Here is a 15904-nt window from a genome sequence, read left to right as displayed (position 1 = left end):
GGCGGTCGGATTCCCGCGGGGAGTGATCCTGGACGACGGCGTGGCTATTCGTTTATAGCCGCTCCGTCGCGATCGCTCCCCGGAGTTGAAGAACGAGGAGAGCCGTATGTAAACACGGCTTCCCCGTGCTTCACTGTGGCGGCTGCATCGATCGAGTGATCCCTTTTATAGGGGGACTTGATCGATGATGTCAGACCTACAGCCACACCCCCCTACAGTTGTAAACACACACTAGGTGAACCCTAACTCCTACAGCGCCCCCTGTGGTTAACTCCCAAACTGCAACTGTCATTTTCACAATAAACAATGCAATTTAAATTCATTTTTTGCTGTGAAAATGACAATGGTCCCAAAAATGTGTCAAAATTGTCCGATGTGTCCGCCATAATGTCGCAGTCACGAAATAAATCGCTGATCGCCGCCATTAGTAGTAAAAAAAAAAAAAATTAATAAAAATGCAATAAAACTATCCCCTATTTTGTAAACGCTATAAATTGTGCGCAAACCAATCGATAAACGCTTATTGCGATTTTTTTTTACCAAAAATAGGTAGAAGAATACGTATCGGCCTAAACTGAGGAAAAATATTTTTTTAGATATGTTTTTGGGGGATATTTATTATAGCAAAAAGTAAAAAATATTGTTTTTTTTTTTCAAAATTGTCGCTCTATTTTTGTTTATAGCGCAAAAAATAAAAACCGCAGAGGTGATCAAATACCACCAAAAGAAAGCTCTATTTGTGGGGAAAAAAGGACGCCAATTTTGTTTGGGAGCCACGTCGCACGACCGCGCAATTATCTGTTAAAGCGACGCAGTGCCGAATCGCAAAACCTGGCCTGGGCATTTAGCAACAAAATGGTCTGGGGCTTAAGTGGTTAAAGATTATCTCTATATTGCACTGCACTTATGTAATCATTGGAGATCACAAACTGGTTGAAGCAAGCCGCACCAGTGTGAGTTTAGCTAAGGTGGAAATTATGATATATAGGTCTAGACCAGACATGTATAACACAGTTTATCTAACTAAACTTTGAAGGGTTTATTCCAAATTTGGAACAAATATTGAGGCCCTGTATACAGTTGTGATGGGATTCTACCCAGGCATATGGGAACTGATTTGAGCATGGGTATTTATGTTTATGTTCTTTATTTGTTAGTTTGTACACTTTAGTGTGAGGTTCACTTTAAGTAGATGGTTGGAGTAAGACCCAGACCTGTAGGACTTTTCATCTCCAAGCTGTGAGTCTGCAGCTGCCTGATCGGTGCTTGTTTACTGTCTTAGACCTGGCTGATCTTCAGATAACATATGGCTGCACAAGTAATTGGAAAATTGGCACCACTGTCAGGAAAATATGCGAGATGGAGTGAAAATATGATGTTGCAGCACAAGAAGCTAAATTTATTGTTGTAGCAAATGATAAAGTAAAGACATTGCTTGGTGGAACTAAAATTACCACCATGCGTCGCTTTTCCTGATTTACTTTCCTGGATGTATTATTGGACCTGCACACATGCTGATGGGAAAAGAATCTTCATACAGTCAGGTGCTGGCAGATCTCATTTTTTTTTCTCCTGCTAATTCCAACCACCAGATTGAAGGAAAACTCAGAAACTGACATTTCTTGCACGCTGGTTATAAGGTAGTTATAAGGAACCTGACCTGAGCTAAAACCTTTCTATGGGGAGAACAGTGCTAAAATGATGGTAATTTTAGTGGCGGCAAGTACCTGTTTTGGTTTTCATGCTGATCTCAGTTAGGTAGATTCAGGTACATTGGTGTATACTTGCGGCGGCGTAGCTTAGCGTGTTTAGGCTACGCCGCCGTAAGTTAGCTAGGCAAGTACATGATTCACAATGTACTTGCCTGCTAATATACGGCCGCGTAGCCTAAAGTGGGCGGGCGTAAGGGCGCCTAATTCAAATGTGTTTAACCACTTCCCGCCCGGCCTATGGCCGATTTACGTCCGGGAAGTGGTTATGAAATCCTGACAGGACGTTCTAGAACGTCCTGCAGGATTTCATGCCGCGCGCGCCCGTGGGGGCGCGCATCGCGGCGATCGGTGATGCGGGGTGTCAGTCTGACACCCTGCATCTCCGATCTCGGTAAAGAGCCTCCAGCGGAGACTCTTTACCACGTGATCAGCCGTGTCCAACCACGGCTGATCACGATGTAAACATGAAGAGCCGCCGATGGCTCTTCCTCACTCGCGTCTGACAGACGCGAGTAGAGGATAGCCGATCGGCGGCTCTCCTGACAGGGGGGGTTCGCGCTGATTGTTTATCAGCGCAGCCCCCCCTCGGATCGCCACACTGGACCACCAGGGATGCCCACCCTGGAGCACCAGGGTGGGCAAAAAAAAAAAAAAAGCCAGAAAAAAAAAAAAGTCTAAAAAATAAATAAAAAAAAACATAAAGAAAAAAGATGCCAGTCAGTGCCCACAAATGGGCACTGACTGGCAACAATCAGTGCTGCCACCCCAGTGTCCATCAGCGCCACCCCAGTGTCCATCAGTGCCACCCCACAGTGCCCATCCATGCCCAGTGCCCACCTAGCAGTGCCCATCTGTGCCACCCATAAGTATCCATCAGTGCCGCCCATGAGTGCCCATCTGTGCTGCCTATGAGTGCCCAGTGCCGCCCATGAGTGCCCATCAGTGCCGCCTATGTGTGCCCATCAGTGCCGCCTATGTGTGCCCATCAGTGCCGCCTATGTGTGCCCATCAGTGCCGCCTATGTGTGCCCATCAGTGCCGCCTATGTGTGCCCATCAGTGTCGCATACCAGCGCCGCCAATCAGTGCCACCTCATCTGTGCCCGTCAGTACTACCTCATCGATGTCCATCAGTGCCATCTCATCAGTGCCCATTAGTGCCGCCATATCAGTGCCCGTAATTGAAAGAGAAAACTTATTTACAAAAAAATTAACAGAAAAAAATAAAAACGTAATTTTTTTTCCAAATTTTCAGCCTTTTTTTAGTTGTTGTGCAAAAAAAAAAAATCGCAGAGGTGATCAAATACCACCAAAAGAAAGCTCTATTTGTGGGGGAAAAAGGACGCCAATTTTGTTTGGGTACAGTGTAGCATGACCGCGCAGTTGCCATTCAAAGTGCGACAGTGCTGAAAGCTGAAAATTGGCTTGGGCGGGAAGCTGCGTAAGTACCTGGTATGGAAGTGGTTAAGGGGGGCGTGTTGTATGTTAATTGTGCTTGACCTTAAGTTTTTTCAAGTTTTTTTTTAACTGCGCATTGCGCCTACATTTCCCAGTGTGCAGTGCGGCTAAGTACGCCGTACAGGCCTATTGATTTAGACGTGGACGTAAACTACGTAAATCGCTATTCGCGGAAGACTTACGCAAACGACGTAAAAATTTTGAATCTCGAAGCGGGAACGGCGGCCATACTTAACATTGCTATTCCATCTAATAGATGGAATAACTTTAGGCTTGATAATGGCTTACGGAAACGGCGTAAAAGTACTGTGGCGGCCGGGCGCACGTTCGTGAATTGGCGTATCTACTCATTTACATATTCTACGCCGATCGCAAAGGAAGCGCCACCTAGCGGCCATCCAAAATATTGCAATCTAAAATAGGACGGCGCAAGCCGTCGTATCTTAGATATGTTTAAGCGTATCTCTGTTTGAGCATACACTTAAACATAAGTCGACGTAGATTCTGAGTTAGGTCGGCTTATCTACTGATAAGCCGGCCTAACTCTTACTGAATCTACCGAAGTGTCCCTATAAATCCCCCTTAGTTCTAAGCCACCATTTACATTTCAGAATTTTTTTTCTGCACCTTTCCCTACACCTGACTATGCTCAACATCACTGAATCCTGTTCTTTCTAGTTGTCCCCCATGTACACACTTGTATGTTAGTGGCCCTAAACGCTACACCCTATGCTTTAAAAAAATGATATGACTCAAAGTCCATAGACGTGCCTTTTCACACATGAAGACGACAATGCAGAGCGTTGTCGTCCTATAACAGGTTGCTCCTTAACAAGAACATTTTATGGTAGTATCACAAGATATCATCTTTATAAAATCTACAGATATACTGAAAATTACATTTTGAATTGACATTATCACATTACGGCTAGGTTCCCACTGTTGTAATCCAATTTTGATCCGATCTTCAGTGTGATTAGGTAGTGCAACTTGGATGTGGGTTGCATATTCTATGGAGTCATGCTGAAATCGCACCAAAGTGGTACAGGAACCTTCTTCAAAATCGTGCCATGGTGAGATGCATTCATGTGAATGGGCACCATTGAAAATTATGTGATTTCCATTGTCATGTGATTTTGTCGGACTCAAATCTGAAAGTCTCCTCTGGGGCGGATCGCCGTCCGCATTTTGAAAATGGTCTTGTGCGTCTTTGGCTCAGAATCAGGTGCGAATTAAGGCAGAAATTCTGACCTGATTTGCCCCTGAATCTGTGAAGAGAGTTGCACCGCACCCCCTGCTGTGAGCCACGACCGCATAAGTGTGAACCCAGCCTTAAGCTTATTTGAGAGTTTACGTCTACTTTACATATAATTACCAGTGTAATGCAGTATGGGACCAGTGCTCCCTACTACCTAATTTCCATATCTTAAGCAGGCCATAGATTATTTTGGAATTTTCTTTCCTGCAACCACATGTAAGTGTTGATGGGGGAAACCCTCCCTTGGAGCTACTGTGTTCTACCGGCGGGGAGACTATCTATGGCCACCTTTATCCTACCATTAGATGCAGGTGCCTACTTCAAGAAGAAGGAAGGCAAGGATAATCTGCATTGTCGAGTAGTTACATTTAAAGTGACACTAAGGCCGCGTACACACGGTCGATCCAAACCGATGAGAATGGTCCGACGGGCCGTTTCCATCGGTTCACCGCTGAAGTGACCTGACGGTCTGATGTGCGTACACACCATCGTTCCAAAAACCGATCGGGTCAGAACGTGGTGACGTAAAACACACGACGTGCTTAAAAAATCGAAGTTCAATGCTGCCAAGCATGCGTCGACTTGATTCTGAGCATGCGCAGGTTTTGTGCTTTTCTGTACTAACCATCGATTTGGACCGATCGGTCAGCGGTCCATCGGTTAGATTTTAAAGCATGTTTTAAAATTTTGGACCGAAGGACAACAGACCGATGGGCCATACACACGGTCGGTTTGGACCGATCGAACTGAACTTCAGTCCATTCTCATCGGTTTGGAACGATCGTGTGTACGCGGCCTAAAGGTTCGCTTTTTTTTTTTTTTTTTAATAACAAACATGTCATACTTGCCTCCACTATGCAGTTTGTTTTGCACAGAGTGGCCCTGGTCCTTCTCTTCTGGGGTCCCACGGCAGCTCTCATAGCTCTTTCCCGCATTAGATAACCCCCCTCTTGGAAGCTCCCTCCCGAGGGCGTTACCTTGCGGGCGCGCTCCTGAGTCATACACTCTGCGTCCATAGACACCGGTTACCCCCTGGCGCCCTTGGATTTGATTGACAGCAGCGGGAGCCAATGGCTGCGCTGCTATCAATCTATCCAATCAAAGCCAGGACTCCATGGAGAGAAGGAGGGCAGGGACACGCCCGCGGAAATTCCGGGCTCAGGTAATGAAAACGGGGGGCTGGGGGGCCGGGCCGGTCATTGCAAGGTGTTTTTTCACCTTAATGCCTAGGATGCATTAAGGTGAAGAAACACATAGGTTTACAACCCCTTTAACTGGACTTGTTCTAAAATTTTGGAAACAGTTCCTACCCTATCCAAACCACTTCTTGGATAAGCTTCAAAACATCTTCAAAATTAAAGAAGATCCCTCCTTTTTCCTTCTCCCCTTCTGCCTCCCCTCTTCTTCTACTCTCACCCTACATGTGATGCTTCCTTCTCAAGCATACTGCCTTCTTTTACCCTTCAAGCCCCCCATGATGGGAATAAGCATAGGCTCATGCCTTAAAGTGTAACGAATGGAAAAACGTTTTTTGTTTTTTTTTTTGTACGTTTTTGGAGTGGAGAGAGATTACAATCCTTCTCAGGTTTTTATTGCTCTCTCTTTCCCCTTTAGGCAAATTCACCCTCTCTATTTCTCCTGTTTACCATTATCATAGAAAAAATCTCAAATTTTGGGTTGTCCCGAGAAAAGTAATAGAGGGGAAATCTTCACATGGGGACACTAGTTCTGGTGACCTGGGGGACCCAAGGAATTCTCTAAATTTGCAGGGATTTCTTCTATGGGACAGGAAGTGAAGGGAAATCTCCCCAATGGGACACAGGTGGCGAGAAAAAAAAATCTAACAAGGGTTATAACTCTCTCTTAAGCCTCGTACACACACACGGTTTTCTCGGCAAGAAAGCTGCTGACAGATCTTTCTTGCCGAGTAAACCGTGTGTGTGTACGAGGCTTTGAGGTTCCTCGTCAAGAAAACTGCCCAGAATCTTGACGAGAAAAATAGAGAACCTTCTCTCGGCAGGAGAAACCCAAGCGTCTGTATACTTACCTGTCGCTGTGGAAACCCGCGCATGCTCGAAATGACTTAAACGCATGCACGGTAGCTTCCAAGGCATAGGTAGTGTGTAGCAAGATGGCGGCGACGGCATTGAATGTGACGAGCGCATGCTCGTCGTAGTCGATGACGTCACCGCGTTCTTGCCATTCGAAAGAACGCCGGTTCTTTTAAATGGCCCGTGTGTACACTTGGCCGGCAAGAGAATCTTGCCAAAAATCTCGTCAGGAAAAACAACGTTTAACTCTATCCAAAATGAAGGGAAAAAAAAGTTTTAAGTATAGTGTCCCTGGGACACAGTGAAACGAATGAATGTTGTTCTTCCCACTGTATGATGTCAGACACTAGAAGCAATGAGAATTTCGTCACTTCCGGATTCAGTTCTTTGTTTACCCAGCCAATCAGTCAACTTGGTACATTCAGCCTGACCATTAACGGTTCGAATCTTCCTGCTGAACCGGCTGAGATTCAAACCATGTGTGACCGGACTAAAGCAGCCGATCAGACCAATCTGTGTCTTATCAGCTGCATTGCAAGCCAGAGGAGAGATCTGGAGTCTAGTGGACAAAAAAAAAAATCGTAGTAAGCGTTTGATTGGCTTGCGAAAAATTTATAGTGTCTACCAAATAGGGGATAGTTTTATTGCATTTTTATTAATATTTTTTTATTCTAGTAATGGCGGCGATCAGCGCTTTTTTATCGTGACTGAGACATTATGGCGGACACATCGGACACTTTTGACACTATTTTGGGGCCATTGTCATTTTTACAGCGAACAGTGCTATAAAAATGCACTGATTACTGTAAAAATGACACTGGCAGTGAAGGGGTTAACCTGTAGTGGGCGCTGAAGGGGTCAAGTGTTCCCTAATGTGTGATTCTTACTGTGTGGGGGCGTGGCTTGGCGTGTGACGTCACTGATCGTCGTTCCCTATGACAGGGAACAGAGGATCAGTGTCAGTCTCGCTAGGAAGCACGGGGAGAGGTTTGTATGCACTTACCTCTCCCCGTTCTTCCTCGCGGCGATCGGGTCCACGGTTCCCGTGGGGATGGCCACAGAGCTGAGGACTGGGTCACAAGCGCGCCCCATGGCTGGGCTCTTAAAGGGGATGTACATGTACGCCCTTGTGCCCAGCCGTGCCCTTCTGCAGACATAAATCTGCGTGCAGCGGTCCTCAAGCGGTTAAAGTGTATTTTTCCCAAAAAATTGCATCTGAAAAATTGTTGTGCAAATATTGTATATTGTATAAAAATATTTAACACCCTCAATTTTATTCTTTAAGGCCTCTGCATAAAAAAAAATAATGTTTGTAGGTTCTAAGTAGATTGCTAGCCAAAAAAATATGTTTTTTACATGTAGGAGAGAGATGTCAGAATTGACCCGGACTGGAAGCAGTTAAAGTAAATAATTTTAAAATTGCGTGTTCACTTTTTTTAAACTGTGTTTCTATGTATAGTTTGTACTGTATGTGTGTTTATATTGTTGGACCTCTTATTCCCAAACCATGGTCATGAGTATGGAGTTGATTGTTCCCTATTCTTTGCAGCTAAACAGCTTTCAATTTGTGAGCTCATGTACTGATGTCGGATAAGAGAACCTGGCACACAATTGGCATTCTCAATAATTTCAGTAGGTGTTCAGTAGGTGTTCAGTAGGGTTGAGGTCGGGGCTCTGTGCAGAGCACTTGAGTTCCTCCACACCAAACTGGTCAAACGATGTCTTTATGGAGCTGGCTTTGTACCCAGGGGGACAGTCATCTTGGGACAGAAAAGGGCCTTCACCAAACTGTTACCGCAAGGTTGGAAGAGCACCATTCTCTAAAATGTCTTTGTGTGCTGTAGCATTAACAGTACCCTTCACTGGAAACACCTGAACTCAACAACCGGGGACAGTTTTTTCATACCTTTGGCCGTAGAGTAAGTCAGGCCTCGTACACACGACCGAGTTTCTCGGCAAAAACCAGCAAGGAACTTGCTGGGAGAATTTTTTTTGCCGAGGAAACCGGTCGTGTGTACATTTTCGTCGAGGAAACTGTCGAGAAACTCGACGAGCCAAAAAGAGAGCAAGTTCTCTATTTCCTTGACGGGAATGGAGAAAATTGGCTTGTCGAGTTCCTCGACAGCCTAACAAGGTACTCGACGAGGAAAACGATGTGTTTCGCCCGTCGAGTTTCTCGGTCGTGTGTACGAGGCTTCAGACAAACTTTTTGCTATACATACAGTACTGTGCAAACATTTTAGGCAGGTGCGGAAAAAAATGATGTAAATTAAGAAAGCTTTCAGAAATAGAAGTGTTAATAGTTTATTTTTTATCAATTAACAAAATGAACAGAAGGGAAATCAAAAAAGCAAATCAACATTTGGTGTGACAACCCTTTGCCTCCAAACCAGCATCAATTCTTCTAGGTACACTGGCACACAGTTTTTGTAGGAACTGGACAGGTAGGTTGTTCCAAACATCTTGGAGAACTAACCACAGATATTCCTTGGATGTTGGCTTCCCAAAAGTCTTCTGTCACCCTGTAATCCCAGACAGACTCCATGGAGAACAGGGCTTTGTGGGGGCAAACCATCACTTCCAGGACTGCTTGTTCTTCTTTATGCTGAAGATAATTCTTAATGACATTGGCTGTATGTTGTTTTGGGTTGTTGTCCTGCTGCGGAGTATATTTGTAGCCGATCGCACACACCCCTGATGGTATGGCATGATGGATAAGTATCTGCCTGTATTTCCCAGCATTGTGGACACCATTGATCCTGACCAAATATCCAACTCCATTTACAGAAATGCAGCCCCATCTTGCAAGGAACCTCCACCATGGCTCACTGTTGCCCGCAGACATTCATTATTGTACTGCTCTCCAGCCCTTCACCAGCAAACTGCCTCCTGCTACAGCCAAATATTACACGTTTTTAACTCATCAGTCCAGAGCACCTGCTGCCATTTTTCTGCACCCCAGGTCCTATGTTTTTATGCATAGTTGTGTCACTTAGCCTCGATTCCACGTCCGAGGCTTTTTGGCCGAACTTCTTCCATGAAGACAACTTCTGGCCAGTTTCCTCCGGACAGTAGATGGGTGTACCTGGGGCCCACTGGTTTTCACCAGTTCTGTGCTGATGGCACTGCTGGACATCATCTGATGTAGAAGGGAAGTAAGCATAAGGTGTTTCATCTGCTGCATTAAGTTTCCTTGGCCAACCACTGTGCCTACAGTATTCAACGTTGCCCGTTTCTTTGTTTTTCTTCAAAAGAGCTTGAACAGCACATCTTGAAACCCCTGTCTGCTTTGAAATCTTTTCCTTTTTTATAGACCTTGGTAAAGCAGTATAACTACCTTATGTTTGTTGCTGTGCTCAGTCTTGCCATGTTGTATGACCTGTGACATGAAATGGTCTTCTACAACCTCACCATAGTAGCAGAGTTTGGCTGTTCCTCACTCAGGATTAAGCCTCCTATACAGCTGTTTCTGTTTCAGTTAATGACTTTGTTTCAACCTACATATGAAAATAATGATCATTAGCATCTGCTTGGTATAATTGGTTATTCATACACCTGACTAATTATGCTACAATCGCTGACTTTTTGCAAGTGTACAAATTGATGCTGGTTTGAAGCCAAATAGTAGTTACACACATATTTCTTCTGTTCGCTCACTTTGCTTTTTGTAAGTTGATAAAAATAAACAAAATGCAGTAGTACCTTTTGATTATGAGCATAATTCATTCCAGAAGTATGCTTGTAATCCAAAGCACTCATATATCAAAGCAAGTTTCCCCATAAGAATCAATGGAAACTCAGATAAATCGTTCCACAGTCATTGCTGGTGCATGTAGTACTGTATGTGGCCAGAAGGGGCGTCAGAGACGCTTGGAGACACTCAGGAACCGAGTGTCTCCGAGCATCACTGGCGCGCCCCTGCACCTCTGGCCACATGTGGTACTACACACCTCAGTGGCTTGAATCTTGCTCGTCTTGCAAGACAACGCTCGTAAATCAAGTCAGGATTTTTTTTTTTTAAAGTAGCTTGTATTGCAAAACGCTCATATGCCCCGTTACTCGCAATCCAAGGTTTTAAGTCTCTGGGTTACGAACGACTCCTACTTATGAACGGCCTCAAATGCCAGGCACTTGTGCTCCACGCTGGTCCTAGATACCTCTGAACACATCCCACACTGCAGTACTACATGGCCAGAAGAGCCCCAGATAACATAAAAGTGCCCGGAACATCCCACATCCATGAACAGGCGGAAGTTACACTTACGAATGCAGTGTTGCGACTTACGAACAATTTCAATTTACGAACAAACCTACAGTCGTTATTGTGTTCGTAACTCGGGGACTACCTGTATATACCGTATTTGCCGGCGTATAAGACGACTGGGCGTATAAGACGACCCCCTAATTTTCCAGCTAAAATGTTGGTTTTGGGATATACTCACTGTATAAGACGACCCCTCACTGTGCCATCTATACATGCCTCACTGTGCCATCTATACATGCCTCACTGTGCCATCTATACATGCCTCACTGTGCCATCTATACATGCCTCACTGTGCCATCTATACATGCCTCACTGTGCCATCTATACATGCCTCACTGTGCCATCTATACATGCCTCACTGTGCCATTCCATTCCCTGCCTCGACGATCTCCCTACCTTCTCCTGTTTGCAGAGTATGTCAGACGGCGGCCATCCATTATTCAAAAGCCGCGCCTCCTTCTCAGGCTGTTCCATGATGGGCGGAACACTAATTTTCCCAGCAGAGCCTCTGTTCAGTGTTCCGCCTATCACGGATGTCCGAGGCCAAGGCTGAGAAGGCATCCGTGATAGGCGGAACACTGAACAGAGGATCTGCTGGGAAAATTAGTTTTCCGCCTATCACGAAACAGTCAGAGGAGGAGGCGCGGCTTTTGAACAATGAATGGTCGCCGTCTGACAGACAGGTACCCGGCGTATAAGACGACCCCCGACTTTTGGGGCATGATTTTAGATGCAAAAAGTCGTCTTATACGCCGGAAAATACGGCATTTCTTCACACCTGCCCAAAACTTGTGCACAGTACTGTATATAGCAAACTAGTCACTAGTGGCAGAATTTAGATTATTGAAATGTAAGTGATGAAACCAATCCAAATTCACTCTTCTAAAGTCAAGAGACCGGCAGAAGATGAATTGACTGGTTGCTGTGGGTCACCACAGCTAATAATTAGCACTTTGCTCCATGCAGTCTTTAATTAATACGTTTGAAAATGTTTGAAAAAATAATAAATGGTTGAAAATGCACTATAGTGTCCTTATATTCTATTTATAGATCAATGAGGCTTGCAAGTAGTAAGCAGTCATCCGTATTCTAGGTATGGGAACTATTACATATATATTTATGGTTATGTATATTGTCCCCCTCCCGCATAATTTTTTTTTTTTTTATACTATTTTAGATTTACTTCTTTTACAAAAAATAAATATCGTTTTAAAAAGCAGCCTGAAAAAATGTGAAATAATTTTCCTTACCATTTCTACCTGCACTGAATGGAATCTCGGTGCACTTACGGAGCTACACCCGCCGGTAAAATCCTACAACACTTGTCTCCGACGCACGCTGTGTGGTTCCACCTGCCAGCCACTAAGCACCTAGGGTTTCCCTGCAGCTCTGAAGCGACTAGCTGCGTAGCAACCAGCAGGAAGAAGCACAGTGCTCAGCAAGAGACCGTGCTTCCGCCATGACCGCAATTGGCACATCCTGAGGATTCTACCGGCAGGCGTAGCTCTACAAGAGGAAGATGATTTCATCCACCATTGGCGGAACCGACACATTTGTATTGTGACTTTAAAGGCTGCCTTTTTTTGGCAAAACATTGAATTTTTTTTTTTTTTTTTTTTTTTTTTTATTTCTATATTTTTTTTTTAATAAGTAAATCCGTTTTTAATGGAAGCTCTCACCTTGCTGACCTTATACTTACACCTACCTTTGTTTTCCAGGAAGACGAAACCGAAACGACAGAGGTACAACCAATGCAAGAACTCGACACCGATACTGCTTGAATATTTACCGATTAAAAAGAAAAGACCCTGCAACGTTTGTTAAGAAGGATATGTTTTGTATGAAATCATTCCAGTTTATACTGTAAAAAAAAAAAAAAAAAACAGGCTGCTGTTACAGAAAAAAAAAAATTTTCACCTTATTTTCCATAATCTGCCATGCTTTCCAAAATCCCTTTAAGATTCTGATCAATTCACAAAGGCCCTCCAGCCATTCTTCATATAGGATGGCACAGGCCTTGCTGCCTCTGACGCAGACATTTCACAAGCTCAACATTCTACGTTCAGATCCCATTGCCGATGACCGGTAGATATTTCAGTCAAAATCTGCAACTTTTTAATGCAAGCAATTAAATCCGGAAGATATCTGTACTGTGTGAAGCCCATATGACTGGAGGTAATAATTGACTGCCCTAAAAACGATACATGATGCCAAAATATGCCAGTATTATTCAACAACCATTTCAGTAGGAAATGTGTGCCGTGTCTACTGGATCATTGACGTGTTTGTGACTGTCCTCGAAAATGGTTAGATTGACCCACAATGCACTGCTTCAGTAACTGCCAATTATACATGCTCAGTGGTAGCCACATGACGCCTTACTATACTAGAAAACTGAAATTGGGGGCCCCTTGTAACAGCTGGGAACCCCAGTCTAGCTAACTAGCTACTGGCTTGAGGCATATGTCACCTGGTAGCTGTCTTACTACAACTGCATATATTAAAGAGTAAAACATCACTATTGGTAAACTGACTCTTTAAAGCAGAGCTCCACCCTAAAGTGGAACTTCCGCTCATCGGAACCCTCCCCCCCTCCGGTGTCACATTTGACACCCTTCAGGGGGTGCAGATATTTGCACCCACTTCCGGCCACATAGTCTGTGGGTAGGCTGCGGGCAGGACATCCGATCCCCCCCCCCCCCTTGTGTTCTGGGAAACGCACGGCTCCCAGAACACAGCGGGGACCAGCAAGCACGGCGCAACGCGACTTGCGCATAAGCCGTATGGAACCGGGCACTGAAGCCGCAATGCTTCACTTCCTGGTTCCCTCACCGAGGATGGCGGTGAGGGCAGCAGAGTGACGAGCGGTCGCTCGTCCTCTGCTGCGGACGGCGCTGGACTCCAGGACAGGTAAGTGTCCTTATATTAAAAGTCAGCAGCTGCAGTATTTGTAGCTGCTGGCTTTTAATATTTTTTTTTCGGCGGAGATCCGTTTAATGTGTATGTATAGTCCAAACTATTTTTTTTTTTTTGTTTAGTAGTAACCATATGCAGTATCTGGGACTCCGCTCACCCGACCGTTGTACAGTGTTATAGGGGAACAGCTCAAGAAGTGGGGACTTTTATTATACCTCCAGGGATGTAATGTAAACTCAAACAATTCACATATCTGACTTGAAATGAAAATTCACTGAAAATGTTGATTGCTAACAAATAAAGCAGACCTATGATAACACAAATACCCATGATGATTTTATTATTTTGTCTGCCTATATCATTTATAGTGAGTGAAATAACCTACAAACCTTTGTTTTTTTTCTTCAATTTTAATTACAAAAAAATAAATATTAGAGCTCATTCGCACCATAACACCCATTCTTTGTCATGCACGTGTTTGTATGTTGATGTAACGTGCCCTTGATACAAGATGACCTCCATCACATTCAAAATGTAACTTCCGCTATTTAACCACTTGCCGACCGCCGCACGCCTATTTACGTAGACAGAATGGCACAGGCAGGCAGATTGGCGTACAGGTACATCACTTTAAATCTGCTGCCCATTGGGCACGCACGCGTGGGTCCCGGGAACTCTATGTTCCCGGGAGTCCCGCTTTGCAGTCGGCAAGAGCAGAACAAGACATTCCCCTATTCTGCCTGGTGACACTGTCATTGATGACCGTTCCCCATGATCGGGAACGGTCATCAGTGATGTGTCCCGCGTAGCCACGCCTCCTAACAGTAAGAATCAGTTCCTAGGGAACACTTAACCCCTGCAGTGCCCCCTAGTGGTTAATTCCTTCACTGCCAGTGTCATTTTTACAGTAATCAGTGCATTTGTATAGCACTGGTCGCTGTATAAATGACAATATTCCCAAAATGGTGTCAAAAGTGTCCGATGTGTCCGCCATAATGTCACAGTCACGATAAAAATTACAGTTTACTATGCTCGAGTTATGAATGGACACAGGAGCAATTGGTACAGATCATTGACCATTCATACCAGGAAGGGGCCAGTAAATTACACATTTCCCTGCTCTCCATTCTGACAGTATCCCCCCGCAGCAGCTGGCGGGAGAGGGCAGGGGGAACCTGGCAGAGTTGCGAGGGATAGGGGGGCCAGAAGAGAGCCCAGGGGCAGCAAAAGGGAAGCTGGTTAAGAGGGGTGGCGGCATATAGAGTAACCAATCCCCTCCATTTTCCTCCTGCAGCCGCTAAATTCCTGTGGGAGGGAGAATGGGAGAAGCAGCCATTCAGCGGCTGCAGGAGGAAAATGGGGGGGGTCGGGTTCTTCTATATGCCCCCGCTCCTATCCAGGTTTAAAGGGGTTCCATACAGGCCCCCTGGAAACATGGGGCAGGGTCACAATTGCAACTTCTGTAGCTATGTCCCTGGTTGCAAGATTTTTGTAGATTTCCTTGGGCATCAAATGTCGCGTACACACAATCGGAAATTCCGACAAGAAAACCGCAATTTTTTTCTGATGGAACTTTGGCTCAAACTTGTGTTGCATACACAAGGTCACACAATATTCCGACCGTCAAGAACGCAGTGACGTACAACGAGCTGAGAAAAATTAAGTACAATGCTTCCGAGGATGCGCTTTTTTTTGCGCACCTGAATTGCATACAGAAGATCAGAATTTCAGACAAGAACTTTTCCCTTCTGAAAATTTGAGAACCAGCTCTCAAATTTTTGCTGTCGGAAATTTCGACAGAAAAAGTCCAATGGAGCCTACACACAGTTGGAATTTCTGACCGAAAGCTCACATCAAACTTTTCTTGTCTTAAATTCCGACCATGTGTATGCAGCATAAGGCTTTTTCTTAATACACCTATTTTATGTGTCATTTGTTCAAGTATATCATCTTTATCTGTGAGCACTGTTTGAATCAAAATTTCATGTTTGCCTTTTCCAATATGTTGAAAAAGTCATCAATTTCCCTGAGGCACACTTACGGCTTTTCATGACTGTATATATACATTGAGGGGCCATTAGGAAGTAATAGAAAGCACATATGTTGCAGTAACACACATGATAAAATACATTGTATTGTGAATGAGCTCTTTTTTCCCGGAAAAGTCCTTTATCTCTAATCCATCCATAATGCCCCCTGCTGTTTGCAGTGCCGTAGCGGTGACTCGCTAGGTGGTCATGTCAGCTG

General features: G+C 44.6%; 1 protein-coding gene across 4 annotated transcripts in view; it reads left to right on the top strand.

Moving 5' to 3' along the window:
• PHF14 (PHD finger protein 14) overlaps window positions 1-12624 on the top strand; it is a 293179-nt gene extending 280555 nt beyond the window's left edge. For 2 of the 4 annotated variants that reach the window (XM_040352269.1, XM_040352272.1), the window contains one exon: window positions 12460-12606. In XM_040352269.1, coding sequence (XP_040208203.1) covers window positions 12460-12522 — 63 coding nt within the window. In that variant the 3' untranslated portion in view covers window positions 12523-12606. Of the gene's footprint in view, window positions 1-11791; window positions 11835-12459 lie in introns of all 4 variants that reach the window. The other 2 variants (XM_040352270.1, XM_040352271.1) reach the window with 2 other exon arrangements.
• Window positions 12625-15904: the final 3280 nt, after the last annotated feature.

The sequence above is a fragment of the Rana temporaria genome, chromosome 5 (assembly GCF_905171775.1).
Source record: "Rana temporaria chromosome 5, aRanTem1.1, whole genome shotgun sequence".
Taxonomy (NCBI): Eukaryota; Metazoa; Chordata; class Amphibia; order Anura; family Ranidae; genus Rana; species Rana temporaria.
This window is presented reverse-complemented; position numbering and strand designations above follow the sequence as displayed.